This window comes from Lytechinus variegatus, chromosome 1, assembly GCF_018143015.1.
Source record: "Lytechinus variegatus isolate NC3 chromosome 1, Lvar_3.0, whole genome shotgun sequence".
Taxonomy (NCBI): Eukaryota; Metazoa; Echinodermata; class Echinoidea; order Temnopleuroida; family Toxopneustidae; genus Lytechinus; species Lytechinus variegatus.
In genome coordinates, this window is record NC_054740.1 from 57,775,433 (window position 1) to 57,800,930 (window position 25,498).

Below are 25,498 nucleotides of genomic sequence, written 5' to 3' on the forward strand. Positions count from 1 at the left end.
GTAAGGGGAAAAACAACAAGTTGCAAGAATTCCCTCCATAAAATGGAACCTTCATTTGAGCCTCCATTTTAAAAACCAAACCTGAACATGGCCATATTCAAATATTCTTCAAGTAAGTTCAAGATGAAAAAAGGGTTACTACATTAAATGAAAAAAAAAGGTCAATGGGTATTTTCGTTAGAGCCTGATTTGGGGCAAATGACTAACTGACAGAAAATATAACTTCAGATTGTGATATGAAAAAACTCAGATCACGAAAAGAAATCCAGAATGAATAAGTACTGAAATTATGCAATATTCTCATTGGGACAGGAAGGAAAACAGAAGATGTGATTCATTAAGCTAATATCTATTTCATCATGATGTTGCATTGAGCAGAATAAGTTTTGATGTCCAGGTTGGTTGGGTGCAAAAAGACCAGGTCATCTTTCTGGCATGGCCCAAGGGAAATTCAGTTGGAAGCAGAGGTCAACCTTCTTTAATTGCTAGGCTATGAAATAAATCATTGCTCTCATCATAACATACATAACATTTTGTAAGAAAATACAATTTTCATTTGGAGGAAAAATGTAAGCAATCATTTGCATTATGGTTACAATAGTACCGGCAATGCAAACTTGCAAAATTCTGGGAGAAAACTTTGGTTAGGATTTAATCAATTGTGAAAAATAGTCTGCATTATAACTGTAATTGAAATGCAAACTTGTAAGTCTCTAGGAGAAAATTTCGGTTAGGATTTAATCATTTGTGAAAAGAAATATGGGAAAAGATCATTATGATTTATGTGATTTGGAGAGAGACAATGAAATGGGTTAAATGCTTCCCTGACATACAGTATCAACCTATTTATGCTACACAAAAACATGAGATAGCATGCATTTAATAACTATATATATCTTTGCCAGCACATTAAAAAAATACCCGGCTGAGCACACATTTGTAAGGAAAAATAAACCTGTATTTCATCAAAGTTAAGAAAAAAGACTAGCTACAAATTTAAAACTAAAAGTGAATTACAATTATGGAAAATGCAGATCATATCAATACATGACATTCCATCCTATATGTACATGTACTCATAAAACTGACAACTTCAGATTGCCTGACATTGATCAGTTAATACAAGATAGAGACTTCAAAGACCTCCGTTTTCCACTTCCTTATACATGTATGCCAACTTGTTATTTGGAGATATGTACAAAAACATGATAAAGCAGTTGTAAAAAGTGAACATCTGAGAAAAACACAAGTTTCCATGAAGAGAAAGCTTGGCAAACACTTGCTAAACACTATGAAGAGGTTCGATGGGTAGATATGTTACTAAAGAATGCAGTTTCAGATTTTGCTTTGTTTTCAACATGTTCTTCATAAATTCTTTGAATTGTGCGTTTTTCACGAATTCCTTTATTCTTTTTCTGTATTCCTTATGGTGGAAAGCCAAAAAACTGAGAACTGAAGTTCAACAAAAATATTGATATATAACATAACCTGCCAACCACTTGGAATGAGAAACTGCATACAGTAATCCTCAGAATTGCATTTTGAAATACTGACCCACAAATGACATTACATTCATCCAATTACCTAAACTTGTGTAACTTTTGTGAAATAGAGATCAACAAAATATGATTATCTACTCTTTCAAAGTTCTATTAATTTTCTTTTAGAAAATCATATCAATTTCAAAAAATACATAATACCATAATTTTGTTAAAATAATTTCTTGTAACATTTGTTTCCTTCAAAAATATTTGCCTACTCAGTGAAAACACACATGCAGCCTATTGCATAAAACTTTTCACCTGAGAAAACTCCGGTAAAAACTGAAAACTAAGGTTAGTCTGAGTTCTGCCATTGACTTTAACACAGGGAAAAAAACTCAGGTAAAAAATACCTCAGTTTTCTCAGGTAAAAAGTTTTATGCATCAGGCCCCTTAAACATGTTCATTTCTCTTTAAAAAAAGTGAAATGAATGTTAAAGCCTATTTCTAATGGTTAATGTTTACAGAAAAAAACACTTTAAAACTTTTGGTCAATGTATGTACATGTAGGTCCAGGGTAGAAAATATTTTTTCATTGTTTAGGACTTTAGGGGCTATTTTTCTTTTCTACATTGGGGCAATTGCAGAATTTGGAGGCTATTTCCTTCATTTTGAAGGACTAATTTTTAGGGGTAAACAGTAATTGTGCAGTAAAAGCAAATATTATTTTCTGCCACAGTTAGAATATTGATTTTCTAAAAAATCTTGTAATATTGTTAGAAACAGATCTTGGGGCAACTCTAGAAAGAATGGTTGCCCCAAATAAATGCATTTTGGGGAAATTTTAGGGGTGATTTGTATTTCCTACGCTGTGTAGGTCAAATCTAAAGCTACTTGCACCTAGGACTATATGTCACTGAGGCTAAAATCAAGGTCTATTTTAAGACTTTCCACTCTGTATACTATTGGAGGCCATACTGACATTGTATAATGCCCCTCCACTAATCATATAATCACTCTTGGCTAATCGCATTACATCAGTACAAAACACCCTGCATCTCACGGTCTCCCTGCACAGGCCATAAGATGCACCCACATGTACAATATAATTGTGATTAGCAAAATTGAATGTACAATTATTCTGGATCAGGATGGAAAGTAATCTTATTTGCTTGTACAATCCAATGCAATCACAATACAATCACAAAACATCAGAAAATTGATGAGAAAGCAAAATGGACCCAATAAAATCATTTTTTTTTCAATCAAATATTCATGAAAATAATTTTCTAGTGTTTTTCAATAGGATGGGGTTAAATGAGTGGAAAAAAAAATAATGTAAAAAATCTAACCAGCAGAAGTCTACTTCTTGAATGCACAATGTATACTGTGGTTGAAAATGCAGTCTCTGGCAAAGATGGTCAGTCAAGAGACTCAGTGCCTGGTTTGAAAATAAACCTGGGCACTGTAACACAAAGGTTTGCGATGGATTAAGAGAGAAGGGTTCCAATTTCTTCCTTGTCAGTGTTTGGAACAAAATATATGGGATCTTGACAGGTATTTAGTGATGAACTGCAAACCTTTGTCAACAGAGCCCATGTATTCTTCAAAACCCATAACCCAACTGCACAAATATGTGTATCAAACATGAGCACAAGCCCACAAAATATGGTTTTCAAATTCAATTCGAAAAAAAAAATAGGGTATGAATGAAATTAATTACAATAGGGATTAGAGCAAAAGAAAAGAAGGAAATCAAATGAGAATGGAGTTACAGTTAATGAAGTCTTTGACAAACCTATCCTCCACATTGGGCGGCACACCAAGCTCTCCGGTTCGTAGTTTACGGCTCAATTCTTCAATCTGCAGATGTACTGTAGTGGGTAAAGTATGGTTAGAAAGGAGACAAAAGAGTGGGTCATACATGTTCATTTATAATTATGCAGTGAAAAATATTCAGGGCAAACTTGACGCTTGCTTTTTTTCATAAAAAAGGAACATACAAGCAACCTTAATATACAAATACGATGATTTTTCTTTTTTCCTGTTAATACAAAATTTGGCAGTAATATAAAGTCAGTGGTCCTGTATTTTCATAAGGGTAGAGTCATTACAGGTTGCTGTTTTTTTTTCCAGTGGAGGACCACTTAAAATAAAGAAATACAAAAATTAGTGTCACCAAAGCCAAAGTCACCAAAGCCAAAGTTTTTCTCAACTTGATCTATCGAAACTTTAAAATACTATATTTCCAAACCTTTAATCAAGCAAGCAAAGTTTGGAAAATAATAACCACTTTCACAGGATTTCTCTATATTCTTGTTTGAATTATCATCCTGTAGTGTTATACTCATGTTGCATGGGCACGGCCATGTTGTGTTTGCAACTCTTAGTTACTCCACAGCAGAATTTCTACAGATCGGAGTAACTAAAAACCTCAAAAAGAACAAACAGACTGTGCCCAAGCACCGGGATTATAACGTTATGGGCAGACAATTTCAAGCAAGAAAATTGAGAAACCCTGATTAGAGTGTTGGCTGATTGAAGTTTGGAAATTAAAGTATTATATGAAAAGTTTTTCTATAGATCTAGATTCCGATCTAGAAATTCTGAAATGTTAGTCTTAATCTCAGTCCAATTTTTTAATGATTTTCTTTTTTTTAGCAATCCATGACTGATGGCATTGGCATGATTATTAAAGTGAAACTTTATAGGATTATTCACCAATTCAATACACAGGAAATAAACTGATGTGTCATTTTCAGTGCAGTGATGAAAATGCAATCACTGCACTTACTGGCAAAATTAACGCCCTTACCCACTGTCAGTAATTGTCTCAAATTTTTTTCAAACACATTTTCACGATCATACATGCACAGTTAGAGGTCTGTTATTGGACTACAGCACATAGTAAAGGAAATTTCGGTGTCACACAGGCATCATTTTGTTGGAAAATCTACATTACTGTGTGTAAATTAACCTTATGACCTTGGCGCATTCGCATATAGGCCTGTGCTGTACCATCACAAGGATAATGGCTACAGCCTACAATTGGAATAACATGGATCCTGTTAAAAAAAAACTATTAAAGCGATTGTAGAATTGATTTAAATGATTGGTTGCACATCCTGATCAATGTAAAAAAAAAAAAATAAGTAAAAATGAAGACTGTGAAAATGCACAAATCTGTATATTATGGGGCCCAGATATCTGTATAAATTACTTCCCCTTTGAAGATTTTCCTGAAATTTCAATGAATAGTTTGGCAAGGAGACTGCCACTTGAACCCTAAACCCAAATTACATTGGAAGTTGCAGATAATTTTTAAGAAAAATGCCAACTGACATTTGGAATAGAAGGAAGTTAATTCATATATACACAGATTACATGGCAATCACAAAAAAGGAACTAAGACTTCTCATTATAATGAAAGATGATAACTAGGTACATTGTACATAATATAAATTCAATAAATCAGCCACATTGAACTAGACTAATTTAAGCAAAAAAACAAATAAAAAACATAATTGATAGAAAGAAATTTATATCTACATGTGTATTTGAAAGTTAGCACAAAATACTTCTTACTAGAGGCTACTATTAAAATGCATGAGGAAAGAAACAAAAAAAGGGAAAGGGAAAGCATTCTTTTAAATATGAAAATATTTATAATATAAAAATACAAAATATTAAAAATTTGCATGTCACAATACTAAGACAGAATTGTTTATCTTTCAAAATTTTCTTCACAAATGAAAAGCAACTCAAAGTGACATAAACAAATTTTGCAGCATAAAATGCAAATACATGTAGATGGACTTTACCATTATTTGACATTCACATCCTTGCAAAATCTTCGAAAAACATTTGTTTAGCCAGGTAAGAACCAGGCTTAAGGATTGAGTATTTCATCAATCACTGTTGACGTTTTTTGAACTGAGGATTGAAGTAAAATTCTCATCAAATTTCCTTCAATGAGATAGTATTGTGTGAAGCCTGTTTTATGTATTGTTATTGATCTTACAAATACTGTAGATAATCAGGCGTGAGTCATACCGCTTTTTTTTCCGCCCAGGATTTTTTCAGCAGGGACCGGTGTACCGCCAAGATAAAGAAATACATAGAAATTCTGTGTCACTAGACTATGCATATCTACCATATTGCAGGCCTTTATTTGCGCTATCTACATGTAGACCTACTATCAAAACTTGATACTCATTTCCAAACCTTAAATCAATAATAGAACCAATTAAACCAAGCAGGATTTCTACATTTTCTTGCTTAAATTTATCAGCTGGTAAAGTTATTATCCCAGTTGCATGGGTACAGCCACTTAGCTGTCGTCTGCTTTGTTTGCACTTTTATTTACTTCACTGCAGAATATTGATTGATCGCAATAAAAAACGGAACAAAATGGCTGCGCCCATGCAACTGGGATTATAACATTTTGGGCCGATAAAATCAAGCAAAAAAAAAAGGAAAAATCCTGCATCATATTATTTTCATAGCTCTACCTCAACTACTTGATATCATGTGAAAGTTTTCATAAACAGATCTACATCAGAAAATAAAGGCCTGAAGTGGTTGATATTCTGTCCTTGAGAACTCTCAATTTCTTATCTTTTTCTTTATGTTTTAGCAGTCCACCAGTCTGGAAGTAATTTCGCCGGTTACGAACAGCCTCAGGCGGGCACCAGTGGACCGCCCAGTTTGAATAAAGAATATCTATCACACACTGCATGCTTTTTATCAACGTATTATTTTACTTCTGAAAAAAAAGGCAAGAAAGCAAAGCTCATCCTTCCACTAGCTTCACATCTGAAAACCTGAAGCTGAACTAAATGGAAATTGTAAATTTGTGAGAAGAAAATTCATGTGTCAGTTAACTCACATTTATTTTAGTACACATGCTAAATAGCAAATACCAATTGAAAATGCATACAAGAACATGTGTATTATAACCTTTGAACAACTTAAGAGCAAAGACATTCACCAATTCAGAATGAAGATCAAAATAAATATCCAAGCTAACTTAAAAAGACCAGATTCTTATATCAAAGTCTTTCTTTGTTTTGCAGGGCAGTACTTATTATAGCAAAAGAAAAAATATAAAATATTTCAAACCAGGGTAAATAACATTGAAGATAAATATGAAATTTCATTAAAGCCAGAATAATGTAAAAGGTATACTCACATAAGACTTGAGTTTCTTGTTCCTTTGACAGACCTGAAGGGATAACGGTAGCCACACCTGGTGCAGCCTTGACATCCTCTCCACCCCATCGACTCCGTTTGCGACGCTTAGAAGTCTCTGGTTGCTGCTGCATTGGCCAACTTGAAGATGCTTGCATCAGAGCTACATATACATTGATAAACACAGATATATACAAATTTGAAATTTGATTACAAATAATTATCATTATTATTATAATCTTTATTTATAATCAAGTTTCAAATGTTACTATTTGTTAAATAATTTTTTCGCGCAGCGGAATGATTGCAGGAAATGTTGAGGGGTTGATTCACCTCCCCCCCAGCCATTTTAGGATTAAATTTGACAAAAAAATTATGGAGCTAGTATGGAGTATGGTCCATAACGTTAGTTCCATTTTTTTTCTTTCAATTTTTTTATTTTTAGTGGAGGGCCGGGGCGCGAGGGGACATATGGAAGTCTTGCCTTTTAATTTTTGGGTAATATCAGGGTGACCAGACGTCCCGTATTTCCTGGGATCGTCCTGTATTTTGCTCCTTTGTCCCAGCGTCTTAACAAACCCTTCCCGGGAGTCCGGGACGCCTATTTGTCCTGTATTTCAGAATATTGAACAAAATAAAGTTAATACATTATAAAAAAAAGGGTGAATTTTCATCAAATACCAACAGATGACGAAGCAGAGACAACAATAAAATTGATAACATATTATGGATTCTCAGATTACTGATTTGGAAATGTAATCGGAGGAACAAATTATTTATTGAGTTTTTCTCTAATTGTTTCCAGCTTTCGTTTTGAGTCTTGTTTATGATGATCCGATGTTTCATCTGATTATTAAGTTGAAACTGTTTAACTTTGAATTTTATTCATTTCTAAAACACTTTTTTAAAATATATTTAAGATACAAAATATTATGATTTTTGTTAGATTGGTTTTTGTTTGCTTAAACTTTTTTCCTCTTTCTTCGTCTGATCTATCCTTCCTGCCTGCCCTTTTTTGTTCCATCTACATGAATCTATTTCCTATCTTTCTTTCCTGATCCTTAGTCCTTACTCTGTTCATTTTTCTTTCTTTCCTTCCTTCTCCCTTCCGCTCATTTTTCTTTCTCTCCGCCCCCTCTTTTCTTCTCTCCTCCCTTCATTCTTTCTTCCTCCCTCTCTTTCCTCCTTTCTTTCATTCTTCATTCTATTTTTCCTATTTTTTTTTTTCTTATTCTTTCTTTCCCTCCCTATTTTTTTTCTTTTAAAGAATGAAGGAAACAATTTTCTTTCCTCCTTTTTTATTTTTCTTTTTTTTTCTTTCCTCCTTTTTTGTCTTTCAACACATTCATCTTCCCTTCCTTTCTTTCTATATTCAATTCAAATGACAGAAACCTTTTTTCTCTTTTCTTTCTTTCACCCTCCAGTTTTAACAATTTAAGTTTTTTTTTTACTTTTCTTTCATATTTTCTTTCTCTCCTTCATTCTCCTGTTCACCCTCCCTTCCAATTCTTTATTTTTTTCACAAGTCTAACTTAAAGAGAAATTCCAGTAGTTGCAGTGAACACTGATTTCATGAGAAAGTCTGTAAAACAAGGCTTAACTGTCAGTATATCATCGAGGATCTAGATCTGGTACAGTTACATAAACTGAACTTTGTGAAATCTTGAAATCTACGCTGAAAAATGTTCACACTGAAGATCACCAACACAGATAGGCACACGTGGGACAGTGTATTAATATTGCTGGAATAAAGACCCGACGGAAGTGACCGAATCCGCGCTTATTTTGCTTATTTCTCAGCAATTACACAATTTCTTTCAGAATCCTTTGGTACATATTTTTTATTCATACAAGCAGACACTTCAGTGGTCATTGTATTAGATTCTGTAAAAAGTCATTTTGAGGTCGTTACCAAAACTGGAATTTATCTTTAACTGTAAGTAACCCTAACTCACTGACACTGTGTGTAGCCTTCTTTGTTGATCTCTTTTTTTTTCATCTCGTACACCGCGCCGGTACCATACGCATATTTTATTTTGTGAAATCTGGCCACCCTGCCCTGGGTAATATAGCTAAACATACCAACATACTAAAGTAAGCAGTCTTACGTTCAATGATTTGGCGCTGACCGGGCATTGTTAATGGGTGATGAGCGGCCGACACAGGCCCACCGGTAGCGGTACTCTGGGCCTGCGCTGGTCGGGCGGCAATCCCGGCGTGATCCCGTTTCAAGATGTTCGCAGTCACCCTCGCAGCTGCTTCGCGGGCAGCGTTCAACATCGAGTCATTTCCAGATGATTTTCCTCCTCCACTGAAGACTGGATGCAAAGCTCCCAGAGGAACACTGTTTGCACCTGTTCCTGCCATAATTGCTCAATTATTCTGTTCTCAGAGGTGAAAAATCACAAGAACAACGTTGGTTGAACACACAAATTTCACTTTCCAATATGGCGCTTTCAAGCTGTTAATTGCGTGAAGTTAGCGTACCAAAAAAAAATGCAGCCAAAAGTCGTGGGTTTTACGACGGCATCTTTAAAGGGCCAGAGAGAAATAAGATCCAAACTACATTCTGATCGAATTTGACAAGTTTGATAGTAAAAGGGGTTATATTCAGGCAGATGACACGCAGAGGCAGTTCAACTCCCCCCAAAGTGATCAAGCCCCCCCTCCTTCCAAATAAAAAAGATCACCACAAATATATATTTAAAAAATAGTTCCATCAGTCTATGTAATTATATAATCCATTTATCTATTTTCACCAAATTTAGTAAAAAGTAATTTTAGTATATACCAACACAGTGGCATAATCAGTGGGGCGTGGAGGGGGAGGGGGCATGATCCTGCATTTTGGTGCAAATTTATAGATTTACCATGAGATTATGGAATGCATGAAGTAGTTGTGTATTTTGTTATAATTGAAGTGATTTTTTATTGATAACATATATATATTTAGGTTGTAATTTTGGAAAAATATTCAAATCTTAAATTGTGAAACTCACTTTTTGTTCAATTATGGTGCAAATTACTGTTATTAAATGGATGGTCTGGGCTAAAAATATTTATATCTAAATATCCTTCTGGGTTTGTGAGTAAAACTCACAAATTAAGCAAAATGCTGAAAATTTCATAAAAATCGGATAGCAAATGGCCAAGTTATTGAATTTTAAAGTTTATCAATATTTTGTGAAAGCAGTTATACATACATCTTCATGAATATTCGTTAGGTGGGCTGATGATGTCATATCCCCATTTTCCTTTTTCTAATACATGAAACGATTTTTTTTCACACATGTGTAACTGAAGTGATGTGTCTCCACTTTGATGAAATAAGTTACAGCAATGCACTTAATCAGTTGTCAATCCAATTGTTTTAGTTCTTGGTAATTTTTTTTTTTATAAACCTAAATTCATATATTAAAATACCAAAGAACAAAGGGGGATATGACATCATCAGCCCACCTAATGAATATTCATGAAGACATGCCTATAGACAAACTGTTTCACCGGAATAATATGCAAATCTTTGAAATTCAATAACTATATTATCCAATTTTGATCAAATTTTAAGCATTTCGCTTTGTAAATTCTATTCCATTTATTGAGATGTAAATATTTCCAACCTGGACCATATATCCCTGTAAAAGGGCATATCCTTACATACATACATAACAGGTACTTATATCACGCTTTACCAAAAAAATGATCAAGGCGCTTGCGAATGTTACGAGCCCGAATCACAAGCTCAAACTTAGGGGCATTTCATTTAATGATAAGACATTAAAATTAAACATTCCAAGCAGTTTTTGTTATCATGAAAAAGTTCTATAGCTAACTAAAGAATTGATACGAGCGCGAAGCGCGACGTGGAATTTTTAATATACTGGACTACATTTAGTGAATGATTAATAGGAAACATATCTCCGGGACATATCTCACCAATCATCTCAAGAAATGTGATATTTCAACCTGAGAACTGGACATTCTAAGTGCATTTGTAACCAAGAACAAAATTAGCACCTCATTAAGCAATAATTGACAAGAATGCAATATGTGCGAGCCAAAAAAAAATTGTGATATTTTAAAGTAATTGGTTAACATTGGTTTGACTTTTAAAAAATCTGAGCTAGAAGGTCACACTTGTCACCTGTGTCTGTGATATTTTCCAAAAATGAAGCCGAGAAAAAATTGCGTTCGAAAATGATTATTTAGTGCTTCAAAAATTGAAATATAAAGTGACCGGAAACACCATCTTAATTTCATCCCATACACTTATGTGTACTATTTAGGTGTTTATAAGACGCCTATTTACAAAATCGGGGTTTGCCCCTTAGTTTTAGCTTTTCATTCTCAATAATGGTTGTTTTCAGGGTTTATTAGTTCTAATACATGCACTTGTACACATGTTTCATCTTGGTTTGAGAATTTTTTAAATCGGCTGCTCACAAAGTTAAATAATACCTTTAACCTGAAAACTGAACATTCTAAGCATTTTTGTAAACAAGGAAAGACCTTACTTAACAATAATCGATGCCGTGAGCTTGTAGCGCGAGCCAACACTTTTGTGATTTTTTAAACCTTAAATAATGTTTTACTTCAAAAGGGTACAGTATTTCATTTTGTTCTTCTTATCAATATATATTATCTTTTCCTGTTTTTCTTTTTTCTCTCTCTTTTCTTGTTTTTCTCTGTCTACCTTTTCCTTTCTTTTTTTCCTTTATAAACTTGTAGACCTGCATTTGCGAATTTTGTCTTTGTTATTTGCTCATAATTTGTATTTGAATGTTAATGTCCTTTTTATAACAAGCTATAATGAGGAGAGTCTTATTATGGAAATTTGATTTTTTTAATCACCAGGCATAGCTGATGGTGTTTTTTTAGTCTGTATTTTTTTTCTTTTATTGTGATATTGTATTTTGAATATTTTATGATTATTTTCAATGTACTGAAATTTACTCTTGTTATGAGTGTATGTGTTCCTGGAAATGAAATGAAATAAAAATAGATAAATTCCTAAAAGGGTGATTAGTTTTTTAAATTTTAATTGGTCTGCTTAATTCAGGATTTAATTTAGTTTAATTTACACATACAAGACATCACTACGATGGACACTACAAGGGCAAATAAAGAGGGGCAAACCAAAAGGGACATAGAGCAGAACTGTAGAACAAAAAATGAAACAAATAAACCAAACTTGGAATGGGCTGGCGATACTTGCCCAGAACAGAAGAAACTGGCATTCAGCTGTTGAGGTATTACGTACTGCCAAGTGTGAAGAAGATTGAGAAAGTAATAACAAACATGAGTTTGACAAATTTTCACATAACCATGATTTATGAAATCTTATCAAGATTATTTTTTTTTAATTAAAATGTCACCATAACTTTGAAAGTGTATCAGTATGGATGTATTTCATGAAACTTAAATACAAATTTAAGGTACTCAAGTATTACTGATGATATTGCAGGATGATTTTCAGGTCACATGATGAAGGTCAAAGATCATTTAGGGTACATGAACCTGCGGTATAAAATGATACACCAAAACCAGGACTTCACGGTATTTCAAGACCTGTTATAACCGAGCTAAATCACTGCTCTTAAACAATTTGATTCATATTGTTGTCTCATAAAATTTATTGAAATTGAATTCTGTCACAGTTAAACACAGTACAAGATAACAATAATTAAAGGGGAGGTTGACACCAACGAAAAATTGATATGAACCAAAAGAAAAAAAAATCAAACACAAGTAACAAAAAAAAATCATCAAAATTAGATGTAAAACAAAAACTTTGACTTTTAAAATGTATTTTTTCACAACATATTTATTATGTAGAACATGGAGATGTGTAAATTAAGAGTCCATGATGTCATTCACTATATTACTTTGTGTTTCGAATTACACAATATTTCAATGTTTGCATTATAATATGACAATCATATTCAATTTTGGTATAATAAAATAGAAAAGAAATAGTAAGTGGGTGACGTCATCGTTTCCCTTATTTGCAAACTGACCAGGATGTGCATAAGTGTTTGTGAAATTACTACGACTACTTGTAGGATGCATCTGGGAATGAATAAACAATGGTACACCCGGCTTTGAGATCCAACATAAGAGTTGATAAATCATTTAACAAATTATCTGTATCCCTACATAGGCAATCAACAAAATATAAAGGTCTCCGTCCTCTGGTTTTATGAGGGAGGCGCAACAAAAGTACATCAGAAATAACTTCCTTCTCACTTTGGAATCAGTGACCAGCAAAATTTTTATACTGTCAGAAAAAGCCAGGCTTTCCTGACAGTGTAACATTTTTGATGATATTTAGTGTTTTTAATAATAAATGATCACTTAAATAAATTCATACTAATTTTGTGGCCAGAGCCCTAATTAAAAACCTGAAAAGATATCTTATTTGATTTTGGGTACTTTTGGGCTACTCATTAACCTAATCATAACAACTGAAACATACACTTAGAATGTGACATCACACGTAATGATTAAATTGCCATTGTACTAAATGATCTCAACATTCAAATGCACAAAATTTTTTCATCATTTATTTAATCTAAAACTTTCGCTGATCAATCAATTTCTTTGATTTTTCTGATCTATACAATTCATGTGGTTTCAAATCACCATGTGGATATATCAATTTCATTCTCAATATAAAGGGCTTATATTAAGAATGTAATTAACAAAAGTAATAATAATAGTCAGTTCTTGTATAGCGCACAACACATTATGAATAACATCATTCACCTCGCCTGGGTTGAGTGCAGCACAATGTGGATAAATTTCTTGAAGGAAACTACGCCATGGCTGGGATTTGAACCCACAAATCTCTTTTTCAAAGTCAGGAGACTAATCCAATGGGCCGCAACGCTCCACATAACGTAATAACAATACTGCTAATAAAATTTCTATAATGCCTTTTCAATATAGATATGAAGCATAATACAATGAGAGTAGTTACAATGAAGGAGTAAAATAATTGTCTTCTAACCCTAGATGATGATAGGTGTCAATGAAAAAGAAAAATAACAATAAACATGATTTCATGCATCCATGGCCAAATATCTTTAGTGTCACTTGGACTACAAATGAGACTTCACACATGAGATTCAGTAATGAAGCGACAATTACAATGGCAAGATTATATGAAATGAAACTAGAACATCAATGAACAAACACTGCCACTACTTAAAATTAGCAATAAGATGAAATATGCTTTTAAAATTACAAACCAAACAGTAATGAAGCAGTGCATTACAAGAATTTCCAATACTTTTGAAATATCAACTAATCACTCGATCTATAAACTTCAAAACTGCACATCAGAAAGTAATATTAATTTTACATGATTTCCAAAATAATTCACCAAACTGCTGGAAAAACCAGTTAACAAGCAAATTTTCAGCAAACCATTCTGTATAGATTCTATCATTAAAATATGCATGTATTAGTGGACTGTACATGATATTTCAAACATTACGAAAATATATTTTACATTGCCTTGCCTTAACATATTTCTTTTCAACTGCTCGTTCATGTCAGAGAATAAATTGGCATTTGTAATATAATCTCTATACAATGAGGAAAAAAGATATCAGATTATGTACAATGCATGATTTATAAACATACAGACATGCATACGCCTACACACACACACACATACATATGTATATTTTGTTTAGAAAAGAAATATGAAATTGTGATATATACAGTTTAGACTGGATCAAAAGTTATAGAAAGACAATTAAGAAGGGCAAGCCCAAGATACCCTGCATCTTCAGAATTTCAACCTCTGAAAAATATTCAGAGCATTTGGATTTAGCTGTGTTATTACACAGTGCATCTCAAAATAGAAATATGATCTTTTGAAATGGCTACCAAAAAATATCACTTTCGGGAAAAGGGTTTTAGAAAGTTATCTTAACTTTCAAATAACACCAAAATGATGGATAACTAAACATGCTCGTGTGAGGTGTGACCAAGGAGGTATCACCTCTAACGATATCTCCTTGGTGTGACACTGCCCACTTATACAAAGGGTATTGAAATTAGGCTGGGTAGAAACAGGTCTTCCATTTTTCCCCCCATTTTTTTTTTTAATTAATGTCCCATACGAAGTGTGCTGTTGCGCAATTTGCAGAATTTAGATATTGCTTTTCTTGTTTGGTAATAAATTATTTAACTCTTTGGCTGCAGTGTCATAGCAATTGGATCACGTCAAGATGATTTTTTTTTTTACATTTGAGGGGAAATTACCTTGGACTTGCCCTGAAATGAAAACAATGTTTAATCAATCAATCTACATTTGATCTGTGGTGATCTACATGTACAATCTGAAGTTTGTCTTACTTTCATATCAAATGAAAACACATTATAACAAGAAGACAACTTTTAAAACAGATATCACATAAAAAAAAAGAATGTGGGTTGTAAAAATCACATACGGTAAGTTATTAACGATAAGAAAAAAGGATTTGAACTCTTAAGTATAAAACAGTTAATGATTAAAAAAAATTGTTTTAAATATTAAATATGCATAATATGTTGCATCACTTGGGAGCACAGAAATCAACTTTCATGGAGATGTTTAATAGGACACTACATATTTTTCTTGGGAATGTATTCAGTCCCCAAATCCTAAAAATATTCATATCTGTTATGGCAAATGATCATAACATAATCTGAATTCGACACATGAATAAAAATATGTGCCAAGCAAATCTGGAAGAAAGTGAGTAATTGCCAAGACATAAAAAAATAGAATTCTATGAGTATGACGAGCTTTACCTAGTTATTATAGTAGACATACCTACATGTGCTAATCTGTTCAGTGTTATTCAGTATTCTCTGATTTAATTCTTTCACAGCGTTTAGTTTAAATACACTACATCATGGCCCTTTCTTACAAAGAGTTACGATTATGGAAATCCACCAGTGTCATAATTTTTTCTCCAGGAAATTTGCACAAAGTCCTTTGTAAACAAAGAGAAGCACAGTGAATTTTCAAGAAAACAATAGATGCATGAACATACATTATAGTTAGGAAATATTTCGATTGAAAATGCATAACAGATGTTCACATCACTGGCCATCCATAGATGTTATTGATCGGATCAATCGCAACTCTTTGTAAGACGGGCTGATCTGTATCTATTATGGTGAGGGAAGAATCGTCATGATTTTGAAACCATTCTCTTAAAATTAAGGCTCAATGTGATTCCTCGGATTTAACTTGACCCTTTCCTGCATTTCACTCTTGTGACATGTACAAGGATTGCTAAGTTACTTCTTCATCCATCTGATTTTGTTGTCGTCCACGAGAGGGAACCCATCTTTTCATAAGCATCTCCTGAACCTTGAATTGTGGGATGCAAGCAGGAGATTCCAGGTCCTTTTGACGCAACTTGCTGGGCTTGATCACGAAGCAGAACATCAGCTCCTGTCATGGTCAAACAAAATAAAACAATTCAATTTAATTTACATAACTCTCTAAAGATACAAACAAAAGCAAGTCATAATGGCATGATTAAGTCAAAGGTTGACAAAGACTTCATTATGTGGAAACACGTATGATCGTACATCGCCTACTTAGCTGGTTGTGCGCGAGCAAATGGGAGGCTGAATGTCAAAAATTTGTACCGTTGCACACAAGACATACCGTCCAAAATGTACCATTGCACGGCTTTAAGAGGTGACGTCACAATACGATTTAATTCATTGCGCTCAGTAAAAATGAAGGTGAAATACGCGCATAAGCCTGCTGGCTAGATGCGCGATGCTGCCCAAGCAAGGTCAAGTGGGCTCGTGGGAATTTGCTTTTCGCTTTCAATATTTTTGCTCCCTTTTCATAGATTACTGCAGGGTACAACACAAATAGCGAATATTCTTATTCATGCAATGGTGTGAGATTTTGCATTCGGTGAAAGAAAGAGATGTTCTACTCAATTCGGCTAACACCTTGAATAGAGCATCTTTCTTTCATCTCATGCGAAATCTCACACCATCACACCCATGCCTATTCGCTATTTGTATACCAGTGTCCATTGTGTGGCGGATGTTTGGCACAGACAGGAAGCGAACAAGATAAAAATCTTCTCAGGTAAAAATGAAGAATATTAACGCCCAAAAAAAAGAATGTATGTCACCTGCAGCAAGAGGGACCATTGAAAAATAGATGACAATTTCAAACTTTACCTCAATTTTACTAAACAGTTATGCCATATTTTATGCAAATGATGGAATGTATAACCTCCCCACTCACTATATTTTTGTTATATGATTGTATGAAATGAAATATTTCTATACATTTTTTTTTCATCACAGCATGAAACATGATTTATTTCTCTGAAAATATGTAGAACTGTTGTTGTTATAACACAAAATTTGTGATTCAATGCAGTGCTTCCGTATTGTTCATTCTACAAAAATAAATTTAATCTACATTTCATTTAATAAAATATAAAAGAAATGGTGACCGGGTGACATCATTGGCTCTCTCTCATTTGCATTTTACTCATACAGGGCATTAAAAAAATAATAGTTGTTTATATAGCGCTTATCACATTATGTCTTTAAGCACTGTACATGTACATATTATTGCCCTGGTCACCGGATCCTGGCATGCCCCTACACAATGTATGTTATGTTAAGAAAACAAACAGAGCTTTGAAATTACATAATTTACATCTGATTTTGATAAACTTTCCCGTGATAGGCTTGTTTGGTAAACTTCTTTTCATTTAAATCAACTTATTGTTATTGGGTGAACATGACCTAAGACAGAATTTATTGTAACATGCAGCATTTTCCTGCACGCAATTACTGCAGCTAGCTTTAGTACGACTGACCTTTGCAGCATTTTCAATGACACGGTCCCTGCCCATCAGGGAAGACCAGTTCATCTTATGGACACCATGCTGATCAATATCCTCTTCATTGACCATGAAGACATATACACAATAACTTGCATGGTAGAAAGGTGGACCCTTCTTGTACAGGACTGAAAAAAAGGAGACAATATTATTGTGAAGATATGGAATGATAACTTTTGATCAGTGTAAGTGGTGGTCATTCTTCTATTGCTCCATGCCTTTGGAACTCCCTCCCTTCTTCACTTTGTAAAATTGACAGCATAGAACTCTTTAAACCGTTCCTCAAAACTCACTTATTTCGGCAGATGTGTTTAGTGATTAACTTATTGGATGAGCCTGCGCCTATGAATGTTTTTAACAGATATTTGGTGCAATATAAATGCTGTGGATCATCATCATCATCATTCCATCACAATAATGATTTTAAGAAAGCAATTATTACCATTGACTTATAAAAAGGGTACTCATGTATGGGACTCTACTTCCACCATATGGTTAAAATTCAAATTTAGGAGGATCCGTCAAGAATTCAAGAGTATAAGGTACAAGTTCACTATGTTCTGATTTTAAAAAAAATCTCACTTTGGTTCATGGAAATGGGCTAAATGTAAAATTTCTAGTGTAAAAATACCAGCGTTCTCGCCAGTGTATAATACGCATGGTTCAAACACCATGCGTGCGGAAATGGAGACCAAGTGGAACCATGTGTAAAATTTCAGCGACATGCGTGGAAAAATTAAATGGAAATATTCAGAAAAAAATAATTCACTCCATGAACTCATCTTAGTGATATCAACTTCATTTATCAGGTTGCACCGAAGTCCCACCAACTTAAGACCACTTACAGGCCTTCTACGGCTAGGAAAGTGGCAAGGCGCCCAGCTAGCTCGTGGCTGCTATTGCGGGCATATGACAGCACGGTACGGTCGTTCCGTTGCCTATTCCCCGTCTGCCCCGCACATCACACCGGGTATGCTCCATAACCTACCTTTGACCTTACCATGTGACCTCTGACTGCAGCAAAACATGCAGGTCCAGGTTTGGTTAAAAAGTGACTTACGGTTGCAGAGTTAGGTGTCATAAGAGAGTCTTGCATATAAACTTTAACGTTGACCTGTAAATGACCTTTGACCTTACCATGTTACCTGGGACTGCACCAAGTACCCCAAATCAATCTGCCATCCAGGTTTGGTTGAAAAGTGACCTACGGTTGCAGTGCAGAGTTAGGTGTCATTAGAAAGTATTGCATGTAAAATTTAACGTTGACCTGAAAATTATCTTTGACTTTACCATGTGACCTCCGACTGCAGCATAATATGCATGTACCCCAAATCCATCTTCCATCCAAGTTTGGTTGAAAAATGACTTACAGTTGCAGAGTTAGGTGTCATTAGAGAGTCTTGCATGTAAACTTTAATGTTGACCTGAAAATGACCTTTGACCTTACCATGTGACCTCTGACTGCAGCATAACATGCAGGTTCCCCAAGTCCATCTATCATCCAAGTTTGGTTGAAAAGTGACGTACGGTTGCGGAGTTAGGTGTCATAAGAGAGTCTTTCATGTAAACTTTAATGTTGACCTGAAAATGACCATTGACCTTACCATGTGAGCTCTGCCAGCACATACTCAACCTTCCTGCCAAATTTGAAGATGATCTGAGAAGAAATGCAGCTGATAGAGCGCTCACAAGGAAATCTCTGCGGCGGATGCGGCGCGACGAGGCCAAAATCAAAATCTTAGTAAAATTGGCTCACATGTTCTCATTCATTGATATTAAATGGCACAATATAATTTGATCATCACCTCATCTCACAGTCCTACTTGATAAGGTATATTACATGTATGTACTCACTGAAATCTGCTCCAAACTTCAGCCCCGTCTTAGGTACCCATCCCTTGCTTCTGAAGAAGTGATAAACGATATAGTTGGCCACAAAGCTGGGCTGGTGGCGACGGAACGTTCTCCACATCTCTGTTAGGTCCATTTGTTCCTTGAATATGGAACAGTCACAAAAATGAAAATTGATGAACATAACACACATGTACATTTAGAAAGACTCCATTCTATTTTATTTTAATTCCCTTTTTACGGCATGTCATTGGGTTTTGTTCTTATTCCTCTGTCCTATTCTGAATGATTATGGTAAATTCACCATTGTGTTAAAAGTAAAGACCATTATCAGCATTCTCGCCAGAAAAAAATTCACCCATGTCGGGGACTTGTGCTGCCACTCCTGGGGGGTGGGTGCGGGAGGGGGGGTTCACCCCTCCCTCGCGGAGCGCGGAAGCGACAGCCTTTTCATCAAATAGAGACGCTAAGGAAGCCCCATTGTGGCGTATTTTTAAGCCCACACAAATGCACAGATACTTGCCGTTCAGTCCAAAGAAAGAGAAGTGCAGCTTTCCAGCTTATGAATTGTAAATATTTTCGAGAAAAAAAAAAAAAAGAGTCGGGCCCTGGTCGGACCAGACATGAGAAGTCAAAGGGCTTTGTCGTGTTTCTAGATTTAGGCTGGATCTGCAAAACATGTCCGCCGCTCCGTCGATCGTCTATATAGCGCGCGCGTATCGTGCATGCACCTAGTTGATCACCACTTGTCTTGCAATTATTTTGCGCGTGTTGTGCATGCAAGTTCTGTGTGTGCTGGCGAAAGTTCATTTTATATTCTCTACCGGCACTTCCAACACCAAACAACGTAATGGCGTGTAGATCGACATGTAAGTTTTGTGTGAGTCTGTGATCTGACGTTTCACCATGGAGCATAGCCGGTGTGATGTGCGGGGCAAACGGGGGAATAGGCAACGGAACGACCGTACCATGCCGTCATATGCCCGCAATAGCAGCCGCGAGCTAGCTGGGCGCCTTGCCACTTTCCTAGCCGTAGTAGGCCTGTAAGTGGTCTTAAGTTGGTGGGACTTTGGCGCAACCCGATAAATGAAGTTGATATCACTAAGATGAGTTCATGGAGTGTATTATTTTTTTCTGAATATTTCCATTTCATTTTTCCACGCATGTCGCTGAAATTCCATTTCCGCACGCATGGTGTTTGAACCATACGTATTATACACTGGCGAGAACGCTGCATTATGACGATAAGTTGTTTTAATAATCAAAAGCAGAAAAAATGAAAGCAAAATATGAGTGAAGGTTTGAAGAAAATTCATCAAAGAATAACTTTTGTGTATTATACGTCTCAGATGAACAGCTTCTCCAAATGTCATGTCATATAAATTCCCCAAAGTGACATTTTCTCAAAAGTTTGAAGTGATTTTGTTTGTCCAGATCAGTGGATATATCATCAGACACATTAGTTCACTACCCCCTTTTATAGGGAAAAATATTTTTATAAGGAACAGTGTCATAACTTTCTTATTTTACATCCGATTTTGATGAAATTTTCAGTGTTATGCTTGTTGGATTATTCAAATCAACTTTTTGTTGGGATGGAGTTTTCCTTTAACTAGAGTTGTCCTTTAACTAGACTATCAAGAAGATGCATCTAATGGGCAATTCTATACATGTGGTGGGACAGTTTGACAATTTCTGGGGCCCGTTGCAAAAAGAGTTGCGTTTAAACGCAAGCCAAAAAATCAATCGCAAGTCCCAAATGCGCACTGTTGGATTGGTTGAAAATCAAGTTGTGCATGATTTTTAGAGTTGCGATTGATTGCAACTCTTTCTGCAACAAACCACTGGTCTCTTAGTGAGCAGTAGTAATTGTTTTGGTCAATAACACAGTTAGTGGGTATTCATGTGAAAAACTGATTATCAAAAAATTTGTTTGATTATACATGTAAGTGAATTAAAGGTGAAAATGTTGTGTGTCGCAGAGGACTCAGAAAGGTCCAGTACGATACTCAACATTTTCACCTCTCATTCACCCATGGACAAGGTATTTCAGTTAGTTTTCATTTGTTTATATGACTACCCAGTAGTACTTCATGTACAAAACATATTGAAGTTCCTCTTTTTTTTTTGACAGTAGGTTGAAAAAATGTTGCGAAAATGGCCGATTTTTCTAGCATGGAATCGCCCTAATAATTGACGTAATTCATCTTCTCGCAAGATTCCTTTGTTCGATCATACCTGCAACTAGAATTTGCTTACAAGGACAGATATCTCTCCCGTCTCATAGCTGTTTCACATATTTGATGCTTTACAGAACAGGTACATTAATTCATGATTTGCAAATGACTGAATGCTTGGTCTAAAGATTGCCCACATAATTCAAGGTTGTTAGAAGCTTCAGATATAATTATGCTGAATATTTCAGAATTCATTTGAATAAATGTAAAAGGACTTAGGGAATGGTTTCATGAAAATGATCCTTACCTTATTAGTGTTTTTCAGGTTCAAACATCCAAGTCCATATGACAAGAAGAAGGCCTATAAATAAAACAAGTGAATAAAAAAGGATGTAAAAAGATGAATTATCATTATTGTAAAAATTAGTTATATTGTAACAAAAAAAGTAGATATGAAAGAGGAAGATGGTGATGACAGTGATGATGATAATGATGATGATGAGAAGATGAGGAGAAGGAGTATAATGTGAATGTTTAGTTTATTGCAAACTTAAACTACTTTCAAAGAATAAACACAATGATACTGTTGTATTCTTATTATTTACTCAATTTCAACATTGTCTAATTGAATGGTAAAAAAGATATATACCCCCCACAAAACATATAAATATGTATATTTTAAAAGAATAAATTTTCAGTTAAAAGGAGTATTCCAGGCTGAAAAAAATAAATTATTAAAAAATTACTAATTAAATAGAGTAAAATTCCCAGGGCAAATTGCTGAAAATTTCATCAAAATCTGATAACAAATAGCAGTATTGAATATTGAATTCTAGCAAAATATTGTGAAAACATTTATAGGCACATCATCATAAATTTCCATTAGGTGGGTTGATGATGTCACATCCCCACTTTCCTTTTTCTTATGTTATTATATGAAATCATAATTTTTTTTTCATACTTGTGTGAATGATATGTCTCCCTTACAATGAATAAGTTGCAACAATGAATGTCTAATGCACTAAATCAGTTGTCAATCCAATTTTTTTTTTAGTTCTTGAAGGAAAAATTTTGAATAAACCTACTTTCATTAAACAAAACACAAAAGAACAAGTTGGGACATGACATCATAAATTTGCTTATTGAATATTCATGAAGACGTGCCTAGAACCGTATCACTGGAATAATGCAAGTCTTAAAGATGCCATAACCTTGATATTCCTTGTCAGATATTGATCAACTTTTCAGAGTTTTGTTTGTCTGATTTTTCTTTTTCTGTTCAAATCATATTATTTTTAGCCTGGATTACTTCTGTAAGTGCAAAATTGTAGGAATCTAACATGAGATGTCAATGGTAAAAGTGCGCATGATTTTTTGTTCTTGCTTTCTTAAAATAATAAAGGCTACTTCTTAAACCAATTTATTTTTGAACAGAACTCTAATCTTTAAATCTTCTCACTTAATAATAATCCGCTTTTATATGGTGCTTAATACATCGGAACGACGTGTCTAAAAGTTTTACAGGTATATTACTACCCAAGTTATTGGATTCAATCAGTCATTCCCACACATATGTATGCACATCCTCCATTCCCTGGTGAGTATTCCAGTCAATTGAGGTACTGGACAAGCTACAATGACTTTCAAATCCGACAGAGTAACCCATTTAGCAACTAGGTCCATAGTGGCAAAGTGTGGATTAACACCTTGCCAAAGGACGTCAGACTGTGGTGGAATTCGAACACACAACCGTCTGTTTACAAGGTGAGAGTCAGAACCAATACACCATGGCTATTAGGTGAAACCCATTCTTCTTTGTGACATTGGCACAAAATGTTGACAAACTACGAGACAGATTCTTACTAAAAGAGGTGATCTTTGCTGCAACTAGAGATTTCAGAATACATACTCACCTCCTCATAGCTGAGTTGAAGATGTTCAAAGATAGGATACGGGTCCTTGTGCCTCACTGGACCTGTCTTGACTTCTCGACTCTACAAAAACAAGATTATAACTTAACGCAAAATATCCAAGTTAAATAGGGTTAAGAGATTTTCTATTTACATGTAGGTGAAAACTTGTGAGTTTTCAAAGTTTAATATCTTGAGTGTTCAGAAACTTGTTAACTTTTCTGCCATGCAACAAGAATGTTATATTTGGCTTATAAGCTGTAATGACACAAAGCTGGGCTCATTCAGTCTTTTAGTATGGGAATATACAGACAATAACAACATTGTTCCAGTCAAGAAGCTAAAACCAAGCGGTGGCCGTGTAGATAAGTCTCTATGCTATGAACCACAAGGCATGGGGATCAAATCCCACAGCAGCACCTGCATCCATTGCCAAGGCACTTATCTTTATTTGCCACTCTCAACCCAGGTGCAGTAAATGGGTAAGTAGGAAGAAATTCCCTGAATAAGCACCTAGGGAGCCCACTAAAGCTGGGGTATTATACCATTATCATGTTAAGCAGGGCCAGCTGGAAGAAAAGTCTTTAACAAATGAAGTGGCTAACCTGGGTAAAAATGACGCTATCATTACAATTTTCAGTTATTTTTGTTGTTGTTGCTATTGATATTATAGTTACTATTATGATTACTAGTTACTATTATAATTACATATTATTATCATTGTTAGGGACCCTACAGCAGCAACAGAGAAGAAACTCAACCAGAAGCTACTCGCTCTCCATAAAGCAGGCCTGTGAGTGGGGTTTCAAAAAAATAGCGCAAAATCTGAAAATTTACCTTACTTTTTACTATCGCCAAGCCGCTGCATAAATTTGCCCATCACGATTCAAGCTTCAGTCTCTGTATTTTGGTTGTTCCGCTGAACTGCGTTGGCTTACTCACCAATACATACACTGAAGAGCTTGGAGGCCCGTACGTACAGACAACGTATATTAGCAGTAACGTTAGATCTAACAGTGGAAACCCGATTTTCCGATCGTTTTTTTGTACATAAAATGTCACATTATGTAAAAGAAATCACATCCATATTTACGAAAAAATGTTTAAAATTCAGAAATATCGTACCTTAGACCGCAGTTACCGCTAATTCCTTTGAAATAATGATCAAAACATCGTCATCTTCGATCCTTTCGTTGGTGATCGTAAGTTGTCATCTTGGAGGAGCAGTACAGTAGACGAAACTGCCTTAAATTCCACGGTGTGCCTGAAACAGCTGATGAAAACACGGACAGTTATCATTGATCTCGTCAAAGAGAAGATGGGAATCGAATTGGACCCTATCGACATCGACCACTCTCATCGGATCGCTCATCGAACTCCAAGGGACGGCAACGGTAGATATCCGCCGAAGGTCATCATCGTGAAGTTCACCAGATACAACCAGCGTGACAAGGTATATCGTGCACGGGTAAATCTGCGTCGGACAAGTATCTACGTCCACGAGGACTTGACGGCGAAACGATCCGAACTTCTCTACAAGGCGCGTATCCATGACAACGTAAAAAAAACATGGACACATGATGGAAGAATCACAGCCCTCGTGGAAGACGGAAGGAAGATATCCATACGAAGTGAGAAGGACATTGAAAAACTGTAAGAATTCGAATTAAACTATTTTTTACTTAGCACTGTGTAGTATTTTCATGGGGCCCAAATATCCGTGCATTTCCTGTAACAAAACTGTAAAATCAAACGAGAATGCAATGTTATGCTGTGGATGTGAAAGATGGATGCACCTTTCTTGTTCTTCCTTGGGATTTGACTTTTTCAATTCTACTTCAGACTGGACTTGTGACCTCTGTCAGTTAAATGAATTACCAAATCACTATCATGATGACGAACTATCTATGGATGATCATCAATCAACTGATGATGATAACTCGCATGAACAATCTGATGATAATACCCATAATGATAATAATGAAAGTATTTATGATATT

The 25,498-nt window shown here is 35.0% G+C and overlaps 2 protein-coding genes across 4 annotated transcripts in view; both read right to left on the minus strand.

Annotated features, from left to right (window-relative positions):
- The window catches only part of LOC121418065 (splicing factor 1-like), a 28,347-nt gene extending 19,192 nt beyond the window's left edge, over positions 1-9,155 (minus strand). For 2 of the 3 annotated variants that reach the window (XM_041611781.1, XM_041611773.1), the window contains exons 1-3: positions 8,780-9,155; positions 6,673-6,834; positions 3,280-3,355 (exon numbers count right to left, since the gene is read on the minus strand). In XM_041611781.1, coding sequence (XP_041467715.1) covers positions 3,280-3,355; positions 6,673-6,834; positions 8,780-9,038 — 497 coding nt within the window. In that variant the 5' untranslated portion in view covers positions 9,039-9,155. The remainder of the gene's footprint in view (positions 1-3,279; positions 3,356-6,672; positions 6,835-8,779) is intronic. The other variant, XM_041611786.1, reaches the window with a different exon arrangement.
- Positions 9,156-15,015: 5,860 nt separating this feature from the next.
- Positions 15,016-25,498, minus strand: part of LOC121418087 — a 28,266-nt gene continuing 17,783 nt past the window's right edge. Inside the window, exons 7-11 of the mRNA XM_041611796.1 lie at positions 23,502-23,582; positions 21,896-21,949; positions 19,415-19,553; positions 17,537-17,688; positions 15,016-16,128 (exon numbers count right to left, since the gene is read on the minus strand). Of these exons, the coding sequence (XP_041467730.1) occupies positions 15,967-16,128; positions 17,537-17,688; positions 19,415-19,553; positions 21,896-21,949; positions 23,502-23,582 (588 nt within the window). The 3' untranslated portion in view covers positions 15,016-15,966. The remainder of the gene's footprint in view (positions 16,129-17,536; positions 17,689-19,414; positions 19,554-21,895; positions 21,950-23,501; positions 23,583-25,498) is intronic.